At 45.3% G+C, this 19,152-nt stretch overlaps 1 protein-coding gene across 6 annotated transcripts in view; it reads right to left on the bottom strand.

The window, feature by feature from the left end:
* CNTRL (centriolin) overlaps positions 1-19,152 on the bottom strand; it is an 80,652-nt gene that overhangs the window by 3,771 nt on the left and 57,729 nt on the right. For 3 of the 6 annotated variants that reach the window (XM_077769953.1, XM_077769956.1, XM_077769957.1), the window contains 17 exons: positions 18,708-18,913; positions 16,482-16,674; positions 13,896-14,026; positions 13,616-13,756; positions 13,390-13,516; positions 12,190-12,354; positions 11,292-11,451; positions 10,057-10,172; positions 9,757-9,974; positions 7,121-7,278; positions 5,773-5,846; positions 4,209-4,397; positions 3,577-3,802; positions 2,160-2,365; positions 1,028-1,276; positions 297-569; positions 69-131 (listed from right to left, as the gene is read on the bottom strand). In XM_077769953.1, the coding sequence (XP_077626079.1) occupies positions 69-131; positions 297-569; positions 1,028-1,276; positions 2,160-2,365; positions 3,577-3,802; positions 4,209-4,397; positions 5,773-5,846; positions 7,121-7,278; positions 9,757-9,974; positions 10,057-10,172; positions 11,292-11,451; positions 12,190-12,354; positions 13,390-13,516; positions 13,616-13,756; positions 13,896-14,026; positions 16,482-16,674; positions 18,708-18,913 (2,895 nt within the window). The other 3 variants (XM_077769954.1, XR_013336476.1, XM_077769955.1) reach the window with 3 other exon arrangements.

Genomic DNA, 19,152 nt, shown 5'->3' with positions numbered 1-19,152 from the left:
ACGTGCATGCTCTCTCTAAAACAAAAAAAATAAAAGATAAATAGAAATGAAAAATAATAAAGGGTCACCTTGAGTCGATCTTCACGGTGGCGCAGTTTCTCCCGGAGCGCCTCGCCACGCCACTGTTCGTCCTTTCTCAGAGAGAGAGGGAAGCATCAGAGTCCCCGAACACCACCAGCCTTTCCCTCCTCCCTCCCTCCCCCTCGACCCCACTCTGTTTTTCAGCTTATCTGGGGAGAGGCAGGAATCAAATCATCTTTCTACAGAGTCCAGAAATCAGCGGGATAAACACTTACCATTATGTGAATCTGGGAAAAATTCAGTTTTTCTTCAAAAGGTGATGGTCTCTGACTCACGGTGAATGGGAAGTTCTCTTTCAGGCTTTCCAACCCTCCTTCTAGGCTTTCATTCCTTTTCCAAATGGCCTCCAGATCTGCTGGCAGTTCTGGAAGAAACTGGTTGAGATTCTTCAGGCTGGTTCTGATTTCATCTTTCACCTCAGATTTAAGCGACCTCATTGCCTCACTGATTTCGATTTGTCTTCTCTCCAAATCTTTTTGGTTGGTCATCTAAAGGGTGAGAGTCAAATACCATTGGGTAAGGTCTGGGACTTACTTGCAACAGAACTGTTTGAATGCGTCAAGTATTTCTGGAACATTCCCTCTGCAGAATCAGGCTCTCCCAGGGTCGGCGTGAACTGCTCTCAGCCTGGTTACATGACAGGACGGCAGAGCTTTCTCCTGAGGTCGGGGGCGGGGGGAGGGAGGTCACTTCTTCTTGCCAGGTCCCTGGGGATCTGGGTCTCCTAGACTCGTTTCTGGCAGGAAATCTAACATTTCAACACAGTTCACTGGGACATGATAACATTTCAGGCTGAAGAACTGCCATTTTTCTTTCAAAAACTAACAAAAGAAGGGGCGCCTGGGTGGCTTAGTCGGTTAAGCGTCCGACTTTCACTTAGGTNGACTGAAAGAGCTATCTGAGAACGAGAACCTGAGCCCGGCGGGGAGCGGGCGGCCTGGCGCACCTGGTTCCTGAGCTCCGCGTACTCGTGCTGCATCTGGCTGAGCTCCTTCATCAGGCGCCGGGCCCGCTCGTGGTTATCCTGGGCCACCTGCTCCGCGGCGGCCATCTCCTTCTGCATGCAGCTCTTCTCCTGTCTTTGCTCCTGCCACAGGGGAGGAGGGAATGGCCCTGGGCTGCGGCCCACGGACGCGTGCGTCACTGCCTCGCCTGCTTGCTGGTTCTGTTGCTTCACTGCCCATCTGGGCTCCAGCTGTTGGGGGGGGTTGGGGGGGGGTGACACCACCTGCCTTCTCCAGCAGCTGCGGCAGAGCCGGGAGCGCATATGCGGGCCGAGTCTGTCAGCCCCAGGTGGGAATCCTGGGTCCGCAACGGTACCTGTGAGGCTACGGGATGGCCCTTTTCTGAGCCTCCACTGACCGTATGCAAGCGGCACAGTAATACTTCATCACAGGGTCGTCCGGAGGATGGAAATTTAGTCGCCTAGATCTTTACGGTCACGTTGCCGATCGCTAGTCGTCAGCCTCTGGGAAGCAACACACCCATTCACACGGCAGGGTGACATCGGTTCCCCCGGAGGGTGTTAGAACGATCCGTTCCTGGGACAGTCTCTACCCCTGCCCATCTGCCTCCACCGGCCGTGACCTGCCCGGGGCTCCTGTTCTGGGCCTCCCCACGTCTTTATCCTAAACGTATTTTAGAGATGAAAGCAGGGTAGACTGAACTTGATTAAAGCTAATGCTGACTGAAAGGGGCAGGACGAGATCTGTGAGCACTGACTGCAGCCGGGCAAACGCTCTTCAGGAGAAGCCTTCCTCCCCAGGTCCCTCCTCAGACCCCTCCCCAGGCGCCCCCCAGCGGAGGCAAAGCGTGGAGAACGCTCTCTGCTTTGCGGTGACAGGCTGCTCACAGGGCCATCTTTCCAGCCGGCCAGGCTCCTCGAGGGCTGCGGCCCCGATTCGGGCAAAACCCACCATGGGATTCAAGCTCAAATTAGACACAGATACACCAAAAACAACAGTTGGGTCAGGGACCAGGTTCACAGGTCACTTATTTTCTCTACCCAGAAGCAGTGTTTTAGTCTAAAGACTGAAGTGCGTGATTTCCCACGAGCCGCCAGGGCCACGGGGACTCACCAGAAGGTTTCTCTCCAGCTGGTTCCGCTGGACCCGAAGTGCCTCCCTCAGGCTGGCGACCTGCTTCTCGGCCTTCTTCCTTTCTGTCAAGAACTGGTTCCGCAAGAGGCTGAAGTCGGCCCTCATGGAGTCTGCCTCTTTCTGGAGAGTCAGGAGCTCACTTGACCTTTCCGTTAGTTGCTGCTCCCGTTCTGAAAGCTGTCGTTCTGAAACGAGCATTTTTGGTAGGTTAGCTGGAGGCCCTGGGCTGGCTGTGGGCAGGCGGTGTAATGACGTGTCACCCGCTCTGGCATCACGGAGTCTTCCAAGTCCCGCCCCCGACGCACATCAGAGGCCCGGATGAAGGGGCCTCCTGACATCTCTGGGTCCTGGAGGGCCGGATCCCAGAGTGACAGACAGATACTGTCTTCCCTTGGAGTGTCTGAGAGCAGTGAAGAAACAGCAGTCTGGGGGTGCAGGCGACATGGGACACGAGGCTGAAATGCTTTTTATAAGGCTGCAGGGAGGTGCGCGGTGCCTCTCCTTCGCGGAAGGCGGCGCAGGGCAAGGCGCACGTGGCCTGAGTGCGAGCCCTGCCTTGTATAGGGGAGGCACCTCCTTCCTGGCCTGCGATGGGAATCGCGCAAGGGGACGCCAAGTAGTAGTGAGCACTCCATATAATGTTTATGAAAAGTGCTGACATTTAAAATGGATTTTTCTAATCACGCTCTTTGGAGTAACCCTGTCCAGATTTCATTTTTTACATGTCTGGCGTGGTCAGGGGCAGCACATCTGGGAAGTTTCGTCACGATGCAATGGTTGGGTCTGCATGTATCAAGAGCTGCCGGCGAAAAAGGACTAATAACCCTTTTACTGAATTCACTCGGGGAGGGTAACATTTTCTGAACATTATTAAACCCTGAATCATTTTTTGACGTGGGAACAATCATTCACCCTGAACTTCTGTCGTGATGTCACTGATAAATGGCTCAGGAGAGCACCAGCAGCCCCTGCACAAACACCTGTGTTTTGGTGCCATTCATGATGTCAGACTGAGACAGAAGTGGGATGTTAATACTGTTTTCTGATTGGTTGACATGAAACGCAGCGTTGTTCCCAAAGCTCAGAGCAGTGTACTACTTCACAGAAAGCCTTTAGAGTGCCTTCTGGGACCTCTCTGCCTGAAAGTCTCTTTTCCTCGAGGCAGCATTCTGGAAGAAGGCAACATGGGAAAGTAAAAAGACCTGACAGCCTCAGGGTCAAATCCCATCTCCACAGAGACAAGTGCCCAATGTCTCTGCGCCTGGTGTCCTCTCACACAGGACCCCGTGGGGCATCTCCTTCCCGCCGTGCGTCTCCCGACGCCCTTCTGGGACCAGGGCAGGCTCGGGGTCTCCCGGACACACTTGGCAAGACCGCCATGTTGGGGAATACGTACTGGTCTGGGAGAGCGTTTTCTCCAGGGTCTCACTCCACCTCTCCTCTTTCTTCAAAACCCTGACACGCTCCTCCGCCACCAACAGCTGTGTGAGCACCTGGTCCAGCTTGCTCTTCTGCTCCGATAATTCCTTTTCCAGCTGTTGTTGCTGCTCCTTCAGAGTCACTTTACTGGCCTCTAACTTCTTTTCTTCACATTCTGTCTCTTTCTGGAGTTTCTGAAACATCTTAATAGAGAACAACCTTAGTCATAAAATAACAAACACAGTGTCCCCGATGAGGGAAACTGCATCAGCGCTAAATAGGTTTGAGTCCAAGAGAAAGGAGAAAACAGCCCAGAGTGACAGACAGCAGGGACTGGGAAACTATCTGGCTGGCACATGAGGAGGGGATTCACGCAGTAAGTGGCATGTGGCCATCAAGATTCTTTACGGGAGTGATGTTCTGCGGCCTTAATGGTCCACAAATATTAATGCCAAGAGAGTCAAGGCACTGGTGTGAAACCTTCCCCAGTCACACAGGGCAGTGAAGGGAAGCTAGTCCTACGCGGGACCCCTCATAGCTTCTGCCAGGAAAAAACACGCATGAGTGACAAAGTGTGTCCTTTTCTGTCACATCATAAGTGTGTAGTACCATTTCTTGTTGGGCTAGCTTCGCCCTATTTTCTTCAGCCTTCTTCTGAAGCTCTTGAAGCTGTTGTTGCTTTGTCTCCCCTTCTTTCTGGCAGTCTTCCAAATTCTTCCTCCATTCACCGACGTCTTTCTGGAGTCTGGTCTGCTCACTGAGCAGCATGTCCTTCTGCTTGGTGGCGTGAAGCAGGCCCTTGGGGTGAGAGAACAAGCGGACGCTACTAACAAAGCCATCGTTCCGGGCTGCCCAGTGCCCCACCTGGCATCAAGCAAGTATGACGAAGTGAGAAGCATCCTGGAAGTCCCACGTCCTCTAACACCTCAACAAACTTATTTAAGGCCCCCAAAGTGTAACTTAATCATCAGCTTTCCTCTTTTTAGTGTCTAAAAAGTAAGATGACAGAAGATGCCGAAACCTAAGAGACCCAGTTCTTCTGAACTTTAGTTGCTTTGTCACTGAGCTGGGAATAAACAACACCCGCCTCACAAGATTGCTAAGAAGATTAAGGAGAGCTGTGAATACAGCTTAATTCTTCTTGAAAATGAAGAATTTGGAACTGTGACTTGGAACCTAAAGTCATAGTTTTGTTACTATTTGAAATATTTATGTGGGTTGAAAAACAAGAAAACAGTAACTTCTTTCTGCGAGGAATCCAAATTAAACATTTCTTTTAAAAATGTTTATTTTGAGGGGGAGAAAGAGAAAGAGCATGAGCAGGGGAGGGGCAGACACAAGAGACGGAAAGAGAATTCTAAGGAGGCCTTGCACTGTCAGCACAGAGCCCGACATTGGGCTCGATCTCATGAACCGTGAGATCATGACCTGAGCCGAGATCAAGAGTTGGATGCTCAGCCGACTGAGCCACCCAGGTGCCCCTCAAATTAAACGTTTTTGAAAAAGCTGTATTTCTAACAACACAGAAAATACTCATTAGAGGTTGTGTAAGAATTTTTTTAAGGATGGGATACTTTGATTTGAAGTTTTCTGCATCTTAGAAACACAGAATCCTTAAGGTAGATGGAAGAACTTGGATGTCTAATTGAACTCCTAATCTACACAGTGGAAACCGAAGCCCAGGACTTGCCTGAGGTTCTCTGAAACTTAAATGACAGCACTGTTCTCACAGGACAGCACTCAGTTACCTTTCAGAAGCCCGTCAGAAGTACACGGGGCAAGAGTCAGCTCCCCCGAACAGCCAGCAAGATGGGGCGCAGTCCCCCTGCAGCTCAATGCATGACCGCATCTATGCCCAGCCTCTGGGGCCTTGTCTGTGCCACCGATAAGAGGGGTCCACCTGGTGCCTGGAGCCCCCAGAGGGGCTGCTGAGGACTGGGCTCTGATCTAGCTACCACCTTACTTACTACCTTTGAGTAACACTTAGAATAAATGAGAAAACCACCCACCCTGCACCAGAAGTTGTGTGTATCTGAGTTTTGTTATATAAATGGCCCCATGGGACTGGCTGGTGTGGCAAGGGACCAACCTACCTGATTTGTCTGTTATCTGAACCAGGGGTCTGCATGCCTTCAGGACACTGCTAGAAGATCACGTTTGCTACAAAGCTTACCTGTTTGGCTAGGTTCAAATGGTCTTCGACTTCAGCTAGTTCTCTCTGTAGTGCATTTACTGCCTCTTGTTTTTCTACAGAAATAACATTTATACAAAATGAATACTTTTGTATCCATGGTCCAAATCCCCATCGGCCCCTCAAACAAAGTGGAGGTGAACATAAACTCATCTCTATTAAATGTATGGATAAGCCCCACCATCTTATTAAAAGGTCAGAAGAGAGAGTGATGTGCACAGCCTACTCCTGGGCTCGGAGCTAAGGTTTTTAAAGATTTACGTCTTCAAAACCTCACAATAAAAAAACTTTACATACACTGCCTAGTGTTGATGATGTGCAGGGCTTAAAACCGAATACCTTCTAGAATGCTGGCAGCAATGTAAATTTGATACAACCTTAAAGGGAGACAATTTGGGAATAGATTTTATATCTATACTGGCTTTGCCACTTACTAGCTGTAAGTCACTTCTTCATGTGAGTAAGTCACAAGGAAATTAAGCTTCCTCATCTATTAAGTGGGTAAGTTCCTATCTCATAAAAGTATTACCAGGTTTTAATGAAAACAATGCATATAAAATAACTGCATCATATCTAAGAGTAAGTGCTCAACAAGTACATTATTGGGGCGCCTGGGTGGCTCAGTCGGTTAAGCGTCCGACTTCAGCTCAGGTCATGATCTCACAGTTCGTGGGTTCAAGCCCCGCGATGGGCTCAGAGCTGACAGCTAGCTCACAGCCTGGAGCCTGCTTCAGATTTTGTGTCTCCCTCTCTCTCTGACCCTCCCCTGCTCACGCTGTCTCTCTCTCTCAGAAATAAACATTAAAACAATTTTTTTAAAAAACAAAAAAAAAACACCAAGTACATTATTAGCTAGAATTACTTAGTAACTTCTAATCATGAATATTTACAAAGATTTGGTAATAAAGACATTATCTGCATCTTTTTTGTTTGTTTAAAACTACACACACATCCACATCCCAAGGAAAAATCTCCAAAGATATTCACCGAACTGTTAACAGGAATTCCCTCTGAGGGTGTTTATTTTGTCTTTTTACTTCTGTTTTTAAATTGTTCTTTAAGGAACACGAACTAATTTTTTAAGTGGCTCTATTGAGACAGAATCCACACGCTGTGCTTTCACCTGTTTCAAGTATGCGATTCAGCGGCTTTAAGCATATTCGCGGAGTTGCGCAAACAACACCACAATCTAATTTTAGAACATTTTTGTCACTTCTAAAATAAACCCCATGCCAGTCAGGAGTTACTTCTAGAACGAGAAAGGCAGACAATGAACAGAAGCAGCGAGCAGCGGGAAAGAGCCGCGTCTCTCGGCCGCCTGGCCGCCTACCTCGGAGCTGCTGCTGTGTCGTTGCCACGTCTTTGTGCAGCGAGAGCTTCTCTCTGTGCAGCCGGTCCAGCTCCTGCTGCAGATTTCTGACATCCGATTCCAGCTTCTCGAAGTTGGCCTGCTCCGTTTTGCTATTCTCTTCCACAGCTGCTAAAACCCTACCGTACAAGCCAAGTCAGACAATCAAACGTAGAATGTTCAAGCACGCACAAGACACAACCGAGGAATAGCGTGATGCCCCACAGTGTAGTCACGGACTATGAGTGATCCCAAATTGTAACAAGACTGAAGGCTCTTCAACTCCCTTTCAAAAGACTTCTTGTTTTTCGCTTTCCAAACAGGAGATTTTTGGAAAAGGGACTCCCTGAACTGAAGTTTTGTAAATAAACATCAGGGATAAAACCATGGAGAGCACCAAAAATCTGGCGATTAAAACAAATTGCTAGCTTCTGATCAGTGAGAAAGCAGGAAACACAATTGTGTGTGTAATAGGGTTTGTCCAAAAGACAGCCGGGCATGAGCACGCCTTCTTTTGCATAGATGAGTCCTATAGTAGAGGCTTGCTTTTGTCTGGCTTCTCCCCCTGGGCGTAGTCACTTAGAGTCATTTGTGTTGTGTGCAACGCCGCTTTCCTTTCTCACTGCTGCACAGTACTCCATGGGAGGGCTGTACTAGAATTGGTCTATGCATTCACCAGCTGAGGGGATTTTTAGGTTGTTTCCAGGTGTGGGCTGTTGCAAATAAAGCTGTCATGAACATCAATGCCTATCGTTCTTCGTATAAACATACGCTTTCACTTCTCCTGAAGAATAATCTAGGCGTGGAATGGCTGGCCTTTCTGGTTAGGTGTATGTTAGTTTCCCAAATAACTGCCGAACCATTCTCCAAAGTGGCGTAACATTTTACACTCCCAGTGGATGAAAATTTCACGCGAATATCTGGTATGGTCAATGTTTAATTTTAGCCCATCTAATAGGTATATAATGATAGCTCATTGCGGTTTTAATTTACATTTGCTGCGGGGCCTGCATGGTGTAGTCAGTTAAGCATCTGACTTTTTAAAAATTTCTGTTTTGTTCATGTATTTATTTTCAGACAGAGAGAGAGGAAGAGCGCACTCAGGGAAGGGGCAAAGACAGAAGGAGAGCAAGCAAATCCCAAGCAGGCTCTGCACTGACAGCCCAGAGCTAATGAGGGGCTCAAACTCAGTTTTATGAACTCATAAAATCAGGACTTGGACGGTGAACCTACTGAGCCACTGAGCCATCCCCTGACTCTTGATCTCAGCTCAGGTCATGATGTCACAGTTCGTGAAGTTGAGCCTCATGTCAGGCTCTGTGCTGATAGTATGGAGCTGAGAGCTCTTTAAGATATATGTTCTGGGTACAAGTACTTTTTTTAAGAGGAGAGGATTTTTTTTTTTTTTTGAGAGTGAGAAAGAGAGAGAACAAGCACGCGAGCAGGTGCGGAGAGAGAGGAAGAGAGAATTCTAAGCAGGCTCTGCACTTTTAGCGTGGAGGGCGATGCGGGGTTGGAACTCCTGAACCATGAGATCAGGACCGGAGCTGAAATCAAGAGTCGGACGCTTACCGGACTTGCAGGCGCCCTGAGTACAAGTCCTTTATCGAATACATTGTTGCAAAGGTCCTTCTCCCAGGCTGGCGCAGGTCTTTTCACCGTCTTAACAGTGTCTTTTGAGAAGACTTAAATTCGGACGAAGCCCGATTTTACAATATATTCTTTTGTGGATGATGCTTTTGGTGTCACATCTAGGAAATCCTGCCTAACCCAAGGTCACAAAGGTGTTTTCCCTGTTTTCTCCTTTAGAAGTTTTATACTTAGGTTTCACATTGATGTTCACGGTCCTTTTGGGGATAATTTCTATTTACAGCATGGGTGTGGACTGAAGTTCATTTTGGGGGGTTTGGATATACAATTAATTCAGCAACAGTTTTCAAAGTCCGTCTCTTTTCTACTGAAAACGATGCCTTTGCATCTTGGTCAAAATTGGTTGTCCACACATTTGTGCATTTGCTTTTGGACTTTCTGTTCTGTTCCATCGACTTTGTCTATCTTTCTACCAGTACTACAGTGTTTTGATCCCTGCAGATATATGTGGGGTCCTGAAATCAGGCGATGTTAGCTCTGAACTTTTGTTCTTTTCCAAAGCTGTCTTGGTATCATATCTAAAAACTTTTAGATTCTCTTCTACATGCAACCTTTGCATTTCCACATGTATTTCAGAACCAGACTCTCAATTTCTATTTTAAGAGTATGTTGTGATTTTGATTGTTTTGAATCTAAAAATCAATTTGAGGAGAATGGAATCTTAACAATACTGTCTTTCTACCCACAAACAGGTATCTCTCTCCATTTACTTATATCTTCCAGCATGCATCATTTTCCTTAAACATACACACACACACACAACAGGTCATTTTAAAAAGTTCTCTGGGGGGATAATGCCTAAAAGGAAATTCACCCAGAAATGGTACTGATGAATTATATTGTGACACTGACTTCATGGAGTATTTTTTTTTCCTTTTTTCTATTTTCCACTCTTTTTAAAAGAGTGTGTTTATTAAGCTTTAGCATTTACGAAGAGACCTTGCAGGCTTACAGGTTTTTGCTCTCACCGTTTGGTCTGTTCCAACTTCTTTTCCCAGCTGTCACAGTTTTCTTCGAGATCTTCCTTTTCTTTGCTCAAAGACTCAACACAGGACTGTAGCGCTCGGGTCTCGGCAGTGATCCGCTCTATTTCCCGTCTGTCCCTCTCGAGGACCTGCTTCTGCCACTCGATTTCCCCTTTCTGTCGCAGGGCTGTCTGCTGCAGATTCTCTAACTCCAGTCTCTCCTAAATTGGATAAAAGGGGACTCACATGTGCCCAACGGGGAAGATGGCAGTTGGCTAAGGGCAAAACGGCTTTGTTTATTACCTCCAGCACTTCGACCTGAGTCTTCTCTAGCTCAGACACCTTTTGGTCATGTTGTAGCTTCAAACCTTGCAGCTCACTGTTTTCAAGTTGCAGCATGTCCAGAATATTCTTTAGTTCTAGAGAGACAGAACATGGTCCATGCTGTTAAATGAAGTTCGGAGTGCTTACAAAATGAAACAGAATATAGTGCCATGGATACAAGAAACAAGAGGTCATCAAAACATTATCTGTTGTGTGAGTTGATGGAGCTAACTGTATTTTAATTTAAAAAAACTTTAAAAATCTTGCCAAACATTAATTTGTTAAACTTTGTTAAAAATTTTTCAATTTTTTTAACAAAAAACATTAACAAAGATCTAGTTCTAAGAGTAAGTGCCCCATCTAAATGAATTTTAATCAAGACAAATAGGAAAAACTTCAAAATACAGAAGTTGAGATTCAGATAACAATTTTTTCTGTTTTAAAATACAGATTTTTAAGTATTAACTCTTTTCTGATTATAAAAATATTTGGTCACTATAGAACATTTCAAGAAAAAAGTAAAAAGGAAAACAATGAAAACCCATCATTATCCCACCATCCAAATATGATCACTGCTGCAACAGCATCCTGATGCACCTCCTTCCAGGAGCGTGCACACACACAGACTTTCAAAATAAATTGGGACTCTGCTCTATATTCAGTTTTTATCTGTTTTTTTTTCAGTCTTCCCATCAGCACTTTTACATGCCCTTCAATGTTTAAAATATAGCTTTTAAATTGGCCATGGTTCCAAAGTTACAAATTTGTACATGGTTATAAATTTTACTCTAAGTAACCAACTCAGCCAGCTTAATTTGTGAAGCAAGGAAACACTTACTAAATAAATAAATACAGTATTGCTGTGATGTGAATGAATGCTTGCCCTCTCTCAGTAACTAGAAATGAGCGAAATGGTTTAACGGGTATGAATTTTCAGTCCTGAAACACTGAGGGATTGGCCCAGTTTCTTTTTCTATCAACAGCCTATAAGTGCTCTTCCTTCTCCATACCCTAGTCGGCAACGATTATGACTATTTTGCTTTTAAGTAAACTTTATCAACTTGAAAGGCAAAAAATATCCTACTCCTTTTATCATACTGCTTTTCTTCATAACTTTAAAAGAACTTTATTTTACTTTTCGTATTTTTCCTATGATCTAGGACAGACACCTTTCCAAACTCTGACTTTGTATGACTGTTTTCCTTTAAACTTACCAGTTTTATGTTTAGACATCTGCCCTAAAACTACCTGAAGATTTTCTTCCTCTTTTTCAATTTCCTCCTTTATGAGTGCAAGCTGAGTTTTTTTTTCACTAATCTGGACATTGAGTTCTCCTTTCTGAAAACTCAGTTCTTCCAGAAGAGATTTTACTTCCTGTGCCAAAAAAAAAAAACAAAAAGTCAACTCTCCTCCACAAAATTATGAATGGAAATTATGCAGAAATCAGTTTTGTTACTATCTCATTTCACAAAAATTCTAATTTGGAAACAAGTTCAACTTTGCCTTTTAAGTCAGGAACAGCACTACATTTTATTTTACACAAACATATTTCTGTATAACAGAGGTAAGGAAGTCACATATCATTTTCATTTAAAATGCATAAACAGTGCAAGGCAATGTGTTGTAGAAAGAAAGGCTGACTCTGATGCATCTCCTGCCCTCAAGAGGTTGAGCACCTTGGGGGAAATCAGCAAGGAGCATAAACATGATCATGAAAGGCTCTGCTGCCCTAGGAAACGTGCAGAGTGACTCTCAACTCGAAAGAGAGAAATTCCTTCCAAGGTAAAGTCAGGAAAGTCGTCTTAATGGCATGAAGCTGCACCATGAGAAATGGCTAGGATCTGGACATTCCCAAAAAGGAAATTCCTGGAGAAGAAATGGCAGGAAAAGGCACAGAGACCGAGAACCTTGGGGATGTCTGGAACATTCTACAGGAGAGCCACTATGTGCAGCCACAGCCTGGACACAGAACAGCACATAGAACTGACATTACAGAGGGCTCACAGTTCAGGAATTTACAGTTGCATTTGGAGGGAAAACTAATTAAAAGACATCAAGATAAACCAAGAACATCAGCCTCGGATTCTTAAGAAAACCTGGTGAAAAACACACCCTAATATGATTGCACTTCTCAGTTACTTCGGTTTCTCCCAGTCTCAGCGCCTCCTGGAGATCAGCTCTGGCCTGGACCATGCTTCCCTGAAGTAGACGCAGCTCTTCCTTTTTATGCCCCAACTCCCTGTCCAAGACGGCCAGCTCCTGCTGCTGATCGGACACCTGCAATCAAAAAAAGGGAAGAAAGCAAAGCTGGACAACCTTCGTGCTTGCTGTGACGGAGAATATTCAGTCCAGCTAACGGTAGTGGGGGAAATTAGGGACTAGCCTAATTGTAATTATCCCAGCTGCATGAGTCAGGAGGGCCAGGCTGGGGGTAAAGGCATCAGATGCCTAATAAAGATCTTGAGTTCACATACATAAAAGCACTCAGATCATAGCAGAAACAACAATATGATAATAATGATTAACCCTCAGGTCATGGTTTTCAAAATACTTGCATGTCTATACCTTATTCCATTACCTTGGCAATGGAAGTCAGGCGGGATTTTTAAAATTTATTCATTTTGTAAATTTAAAAATTACAACTTTAAGGACAGTACACATGTTTTAATATAAAAAGCAGAAAATGCAGACTTGCAAAAGGAAGGAAACAGAAAATATTCATCTCCCCTGATCAGATGACTGCTTCTGTACTTTGATATAGACCAAAAATACAAGCACGGGTGTTCATGAATACTTTAAGCATAAATGATCTCAGGGTGTATCCTAGTTCTTTTTTTAATTAAAAAGAATTTTTTTAATGTTTATTTAGTTTTGAAAGAGAGACACAGAGCGTAAGCAGGGGAGGGGCAGTGAGAGAGAGACACACAGAATCCAAAGCAGGCTCCAGGCTCTGAGCTGTCAGCACAGAGCTTGACGCAGGGCTCGAACCCATGAACTGTGAGATCATGACCTGAGCCAAAGTTGGATGCTCAACTGACTCTGCCACCTAGGCGCCCCAGGGTGTATCCCGTTTTGAGACTCACCTCTTTTACTCAATAATATATTCTATTTATTCTCTTGAGTTGCGATTCAAATTTGGGTTGGCCTCTACTCTTAATCACTAGGATATAGAGTCTCATTTATGCTTTATTATCTTATTTTGTATTTTCCCATCTTTTCTACAATCAAACACGTATTACTTTTTATAATCGTAGCAAAGATGCGGGTTTCAAAGCAGCATGAACTGCGTTGCCAAGGCGTCGCTTGCCGTACCTGGCTTTTCAGCCTTTCCAGCTCAGCTTTCTTGGCCTGCAGGAGGGTCTCTGACTCTTCCAGGACGTGCAGGTGGTGATCCTCACTGCGTTGTGCGGCTTCGACGTCCTTCTGCAGCTTCTGCAGCCTACGGACAGCAGCAGCACTAGCGCAGGTCCGGGGGAAGGCTGAGCCCCGAGAGCGGGCACGCAGCACACGCCCCGGGCCCTGCGGAGCCTCTACTTACTCTCCTGTCAGCGCCTCCTTCTTCTTGTTCAGACACTGGAAGTCTGAGTCCTTTGCTGCAACGACTTTGTTTATTTCTTTCAAAGTTTCTTCTTGCTCCATTTTGTGCTCCTCCAAACCCTTCGTGTCAGCCTGGAGTAACCTAAAACACACTGCTTTATTCTCCACGGGCCCTCGTCCTTAGCCTGCATTATTTATCTTCAGGCAATTATTACCCCCTTAGCGCCAACCTTTCATTCATCTGGCGTGAGCACCGCAACAGCTCAGAGGATGCCACCTACCGGAGCTGCTGGTCGGCCTTGACAAGGTTAACAGCAGTTTCCTGGGCTCTCCTTTCTAACTCCTCGGCATCCTTTTCGACTTGCAATAGATTTCTCTTGGCATCTGCGAACTTCTCAACGGCATCTTTTGTCTAAAAAAGACACTGTCGTTAGAAGCAATTCAGTTATCACGCTGTCTCGCAGCTCTTAGGAAAAACGACAAGGCCACAGAGGAAGGCTGATAAAAATGTGCATGCACTTGGACTCTCCAAAAATCTCAGGAAAGAATTCAGGAGTAAAAAATGACTCCACAAAAATGCTCACTGTGTACTGAAATACGACTTGACAAGTAATAGATTAAGTGATAACACGTCAACGCAATGGCGTACTGTGTAGCCCTTAAGAGGACAGTCTAGCAACATGGAAGAATATTAATGATATTACGTTGGCTGAAAAAAACAAAGTTAAAAATGACATGCACACTCTAAGAGCATCTATGTGAGATGAGATCTGTGCCCACAGGGGCAGAAAGGCTCTGCACAAAGAAACAGTCACTTGAGGTGGTGACACTGTGAATGCTTTTTTACGTGAAAATAATCTGTATATTATGATGCCATCCTATTCAATTAAAAATATCTCCCCAATTAAGTGACAACAAGCTGATTTTACCAACATGCCTTCCTCACAGAGATTATTACTATACTCTGGATATGACTGTGTTAAATAAAACTTCCTTCATTTAAAGATGAACATAAGTCTGAGAAACACAAACATTAAGTACTTTTGTTGATGGACTTAAAACTCCTCCTATACAAGATTTGGCAAAAACAGATTATTTTTGTTTTTCTTTTCAAAAACAAATTTTTTTTTATCAACTTGGTTTCCTTTTTTGTCTAGAAGAAGAGGTTTAAAACAATGTCACCAAAGGTCCAAAAATAGTGCTTGCTTTGCACTTGGTTGAGCAGCGACTCCCCTTCGGGCCAAATCCTCAGTCTCTGCAGCGGCACTGAAGCCCCAGGCTTGTCAGACTCAGGCACTAAATCTCCCGCGGGGCCGCCAACCCCCAACAGCTAGATAGCTCACCACGCTTCCTTCCATTTCAGAGACCTGGCTTCTGCCAGTTTCAGCAGCAGAGCACTGGACAAAATGCACTATGTGCTCCGGAAAATCACGTTCCTAAGTAGTTTTCTACCTCTTTCTGTGTTAGGTTTTAACACGTCTGGCATCTTCTTCACAAAATGCACCACCTTCTCCTCGCTCTTCCTCCTTAGCAAGCTGCCCCCAAGTCATTCTGGGAGCACAAAGGGGGAAGGGCTTACTAGCTTCAGTTCAGTTACTATTTCTGCCTACTCTTGCTATCAATTTTCTTTTATGTACCAGTGATAAAAGTTTCTCTAGTCCTGCTCACGCCTATGTTCTCTCACACTTGTCTAACATGTGACAGGAGAAGGAAAATGATCAGTTGACCATCTGAAAAGACACCGGGATGTTTTTCCATTCTTACTAAAGCTGTAACGCACAGAATATCTTTAAGAAATCCTTGGTTTCAGTTCCTGGGTTATAGATTTCTATTCATTTAAGTCCACCCATGTTGAAATAACATAAAAATAGCGTTTTCTGAGACGCTCCATGTGGGTATGGGACTTTTTTACTCTGGAATTCTCCTCAAACTAAGATAGCTCTCTTGGCAGAGCGCCTGGCAGCCTGAGTCGGTTAAGCGTCCGACTTCAGCTCAGGTCATGATCTCATGGTTCATGGGTTTAAACCCCATGTCAGACTCTGCTGACACCTCAGAGCCTGGAGCCTGTTTCGGATTCTATCTCCCTCTCTCTCTGCACCTCCCCAACTCATGCTCTCTCTTTCAAAAGTTAAGTAAAACCTCAAAAAGAAAGAAAGAGAGAGAGAGAGAAAGAAAGAGAGAAAGAAAGAAAGCTCTCTTGGTGAGGCAGATCTTTAGCTGTGTGGCCCTGGGCCAGCTACCAGCCTCTCTGAGCTACACCTTGAATTGGGCTAACCACCACCTTAGGGGTTGCCGGGAAAGGTAAATGAAGCAATATTTATAAAATAGCCAATGTGTGGGCAGAGTAGGAGCCTAATGGAGTAGGGGCTCCTTTTCCTCCTCGATCTCTTTCTGTGTTGTGGTCGCAAGAACACTCCCTCAGAGCAAAAAATACTCGATTTTCTATCGTCTACTTGGAGGACAAAGTAATACAAGGAAGAAGTCTTCTGAGATCCACTGCTGCTTTTAGATGAATATAACAGTGACCTATTTAATACCCAGAGATATCAGAGCCCAAATAATTTAAAGACATGCACAGGATAAGGAAATAGGGTGCGTTAGGAACAGAATGATTTCAGCAGCTTTCAATGTTACTTCTTTTATCTCTTCCTGAACAGCCTAGGTATTCTTTGCCTGAATTGATAGGTGAGGGGAGCAAAGCAGGGGAGTTAGGTGGCTTCCCAAATTCCCCCAGCTCCCTAACTAGGAGAGCGCAGCCTGGAACCCAACTGTCCGCCCTGGGCGACCACGTTCTTATCACATTTTCTTTCTCGTCCTTCATGCGGCCGGCGGTAAGCTGCCTCACCCCAAACCACAGCAGAACATACTTTCTCCTTCGTGCGTGAAAGTTCACTTTCGGCCTCGGCCAGCAGCCGGTCAGCTTCCCTGAGCTCCGCTCGGCGTTTTAGAAGGGTCTTCTCGATGCACTCAATTTCATCCACAATATCTTCATGGTGTTTGAGTGACTTCTCTATTTCTAGTTCGTTCATCAGACTCTCGACATTTCCATCAAGGAAGTCTCTAAAAAAATCATATACACACATACTAAGAGTCTTTAAATATAGACAATATAGACACTTTTGGCCTGATAAAAAGACTTAGGATGATCTAATCTTATACGAGAAAGGCTGGAAAAGACATTTACATGTTTAAGGCCTATCTTTACCCTTTTATTCAACACGGTACTGTCTCCTGTTGACAGTAAGTGGACAATGTGTACAAAGTACAATGCGGTTGTTTTATCTTTTTTGATTATTAACTTTTTTTATTTTAATTTTTATTTATTTATTTATTTAATAGTTTATCTTTTTGTCAGCACTTGGGTCAAGACAATGCCGCTATTTCTATTCTTCTATGGTATAAAAAGAAAACAAAGCACTACCATAACAGTCATCCATCCCCTAAACCTGCCTTTCAAGTTGCAGCTCTCCAACTGCCCAAAGACTTCTGATGTTTGTGATTTACTCTGTTCTGCTCAAGGACAATTATAGTAACGATATTGGACAAATCAGAAAGCAAGACACAGAAATCACTGTCTCAAGGCTAACATGTCAAAATGATTAGAAAATGAAACTATGACAGAAAAACATGAAAATATATTCATCAACATTTAACACCTTCTTTCTCTTTAAATGAAGGCAAACATATCCTTTCTTTGGATATTTCCGTGTTATTCAAATTCCTTAAAGTAAGCATTTATTATGCTTTTAGAGCTAGGAAAAGAAGTGGTTACCCTGCTGCCTTACCACCCTCCCCCAGAAAACCTCCCTTTAACCTCCCCCCACCGTATGCTACAAAAGTAACAGAGGCAACTATCCTTGAAACTATCACACATTTAGTCCTCGTCTCCTCCCTGCGTGGCCCTTGCTTTTCCCTGCCAGGCGTCCCGGCCAGTCACACGTGTGCTCCTAGAAGGCAGAGGCCATAGCGCACTCACCCCTGCAACCCCCACAGGTCTCCCCACAGCCCTGGCACCCGGCCAGTCCGGCTGACACGACAAAAGCTGGGGACCTGTCAGAACTCCTGGATCACTGCAGGGATGGGCTGGCTTCTACCCACCTGACCCTCTCAGCAGACGCTGCGTTCGTTACTGGACCGGACGCCAGGTGCTGGGGCACAAAGAGGGAGGCCCAGCTACCGCCCGCCTGGGCTCCTTCCAATACGGTGGCAACAGTACTATGCCCAAGGTTGCCAACTCCGAACTGTGGGGACCTGGGATGAGGAAGGCTTTGTGTGAAAGGGGACCCCTAACCTTTATCTGGAAAGACAGGGTGGCGTTAGGGGGCAGGGAAACCACTTTAGGCAAGTACCGTATGTGCAAAGGTGGAGAGGCAGGGGAGAATGTGGTGCCGGGGGAACCACAGAAAGGTCGGGAGGGCCTGAACAAACACTGCGTGTGGGAGAGAAGGATAAGACAGACAGGCGGGTCCAGATCCGGAGGGCAGTGTATATTCTGACGGGACTGAGTCACACGGGAGAGTGGCTAGCTCGGATCTGCAGCTATGTCCAGGGAAGAATGGAGACAGAGCCTAGACACGGAAGGCCAAAGCAGAAGCTATTACGATGACCTGGGTGGAGGTGATTAAAGGCCAGGGCAGCAGAGATGAAAGACAGGGACCAGTTTGACAGCTTTTGGTGGACAGTCGTAGGGCCCGGAGACCAGCTGGAGGTTTGGGGAAGTGAGGAAAGAGGAGCTGAGGACACCTGGCATGTTTTTAGCCGCGGAGGGCAGATGGCGGTGCACTCTCCAAGAGGGGCTACAAGAAGAGCTCAAATGGATTACTGGCCAAGAGCACCTGGACTTGCCCTGTGCAATTTGGGAGTCACCCGTGGCTACTACTTTAATTTAAATGAAACTGTATTCCTCTGTTCCATTAGCCACACTTCAAGTGCTCAATCGGCACACGTGGCTAGTGACCACTGTTTTGGACGGCACGGATAGACACCATTTCCAAGATCACAGAAAGTTCAATAGGACAACACCAATTCAGGTTACCTTAGTAAGCCAATATCATATTCATCAGAAGTATAAAAATAAAATAGCTAATAATTACTTTCGCTGTTGGTGTTTCTGGATGGTTCTATGTAATTCTTCTACTTCATGCTCTAAGTCTTTCTTCTCTTGCAAGAGACCATCAATATTACGGTGCAGCTCTTCCAATTCCTTCACCGAATGCCGCCTGGATGCTCTCATGCACCGCTCCTGTTTCTCCGATTTTAAGTGCTGCATGATGTCCTCCAGTCTAGAAACTTCATTCTCCTGAACAAAGGGAAAAAAAAAAAACAGTGCTGAGAAACATCACTTGATGTTTCTCTTCTTTTCTGCCAAAAGCTGCATTCGATTGTGCTTCGAGTGCCATCTGTGATGTGAAAATGACGGTAGCTTCTAGACTGCAGTATGAAAACGAAAAATCAAGTCAGGCCAATTTTTTCACACGCCACAGATGAAACTGACGAATGAACAGAGCTTCTAACGCTACCATCGGTCCAACTATGGTT

Source organism: Crocuta crocuta, unplaced genomic scaffold (genome assembly GCF_008692635.1).
Source record: "Crocuta crocuta isolate KB4526 unplaced genomic scaffold, BGI_CrCroc_1.0 scaffold95, whole genome shotgun sequence".
Lineage (NCBI taxonomy): Eukaryota > Metazoa > Chordata > Mammalia > Carnivora > Hyaenidae > Crocuta > Crocuta crocuta.
Note: the sequence above shows the minus strand (reverse complement) of the source record. Positions and strands in the feature narration are given on the sequence as shown.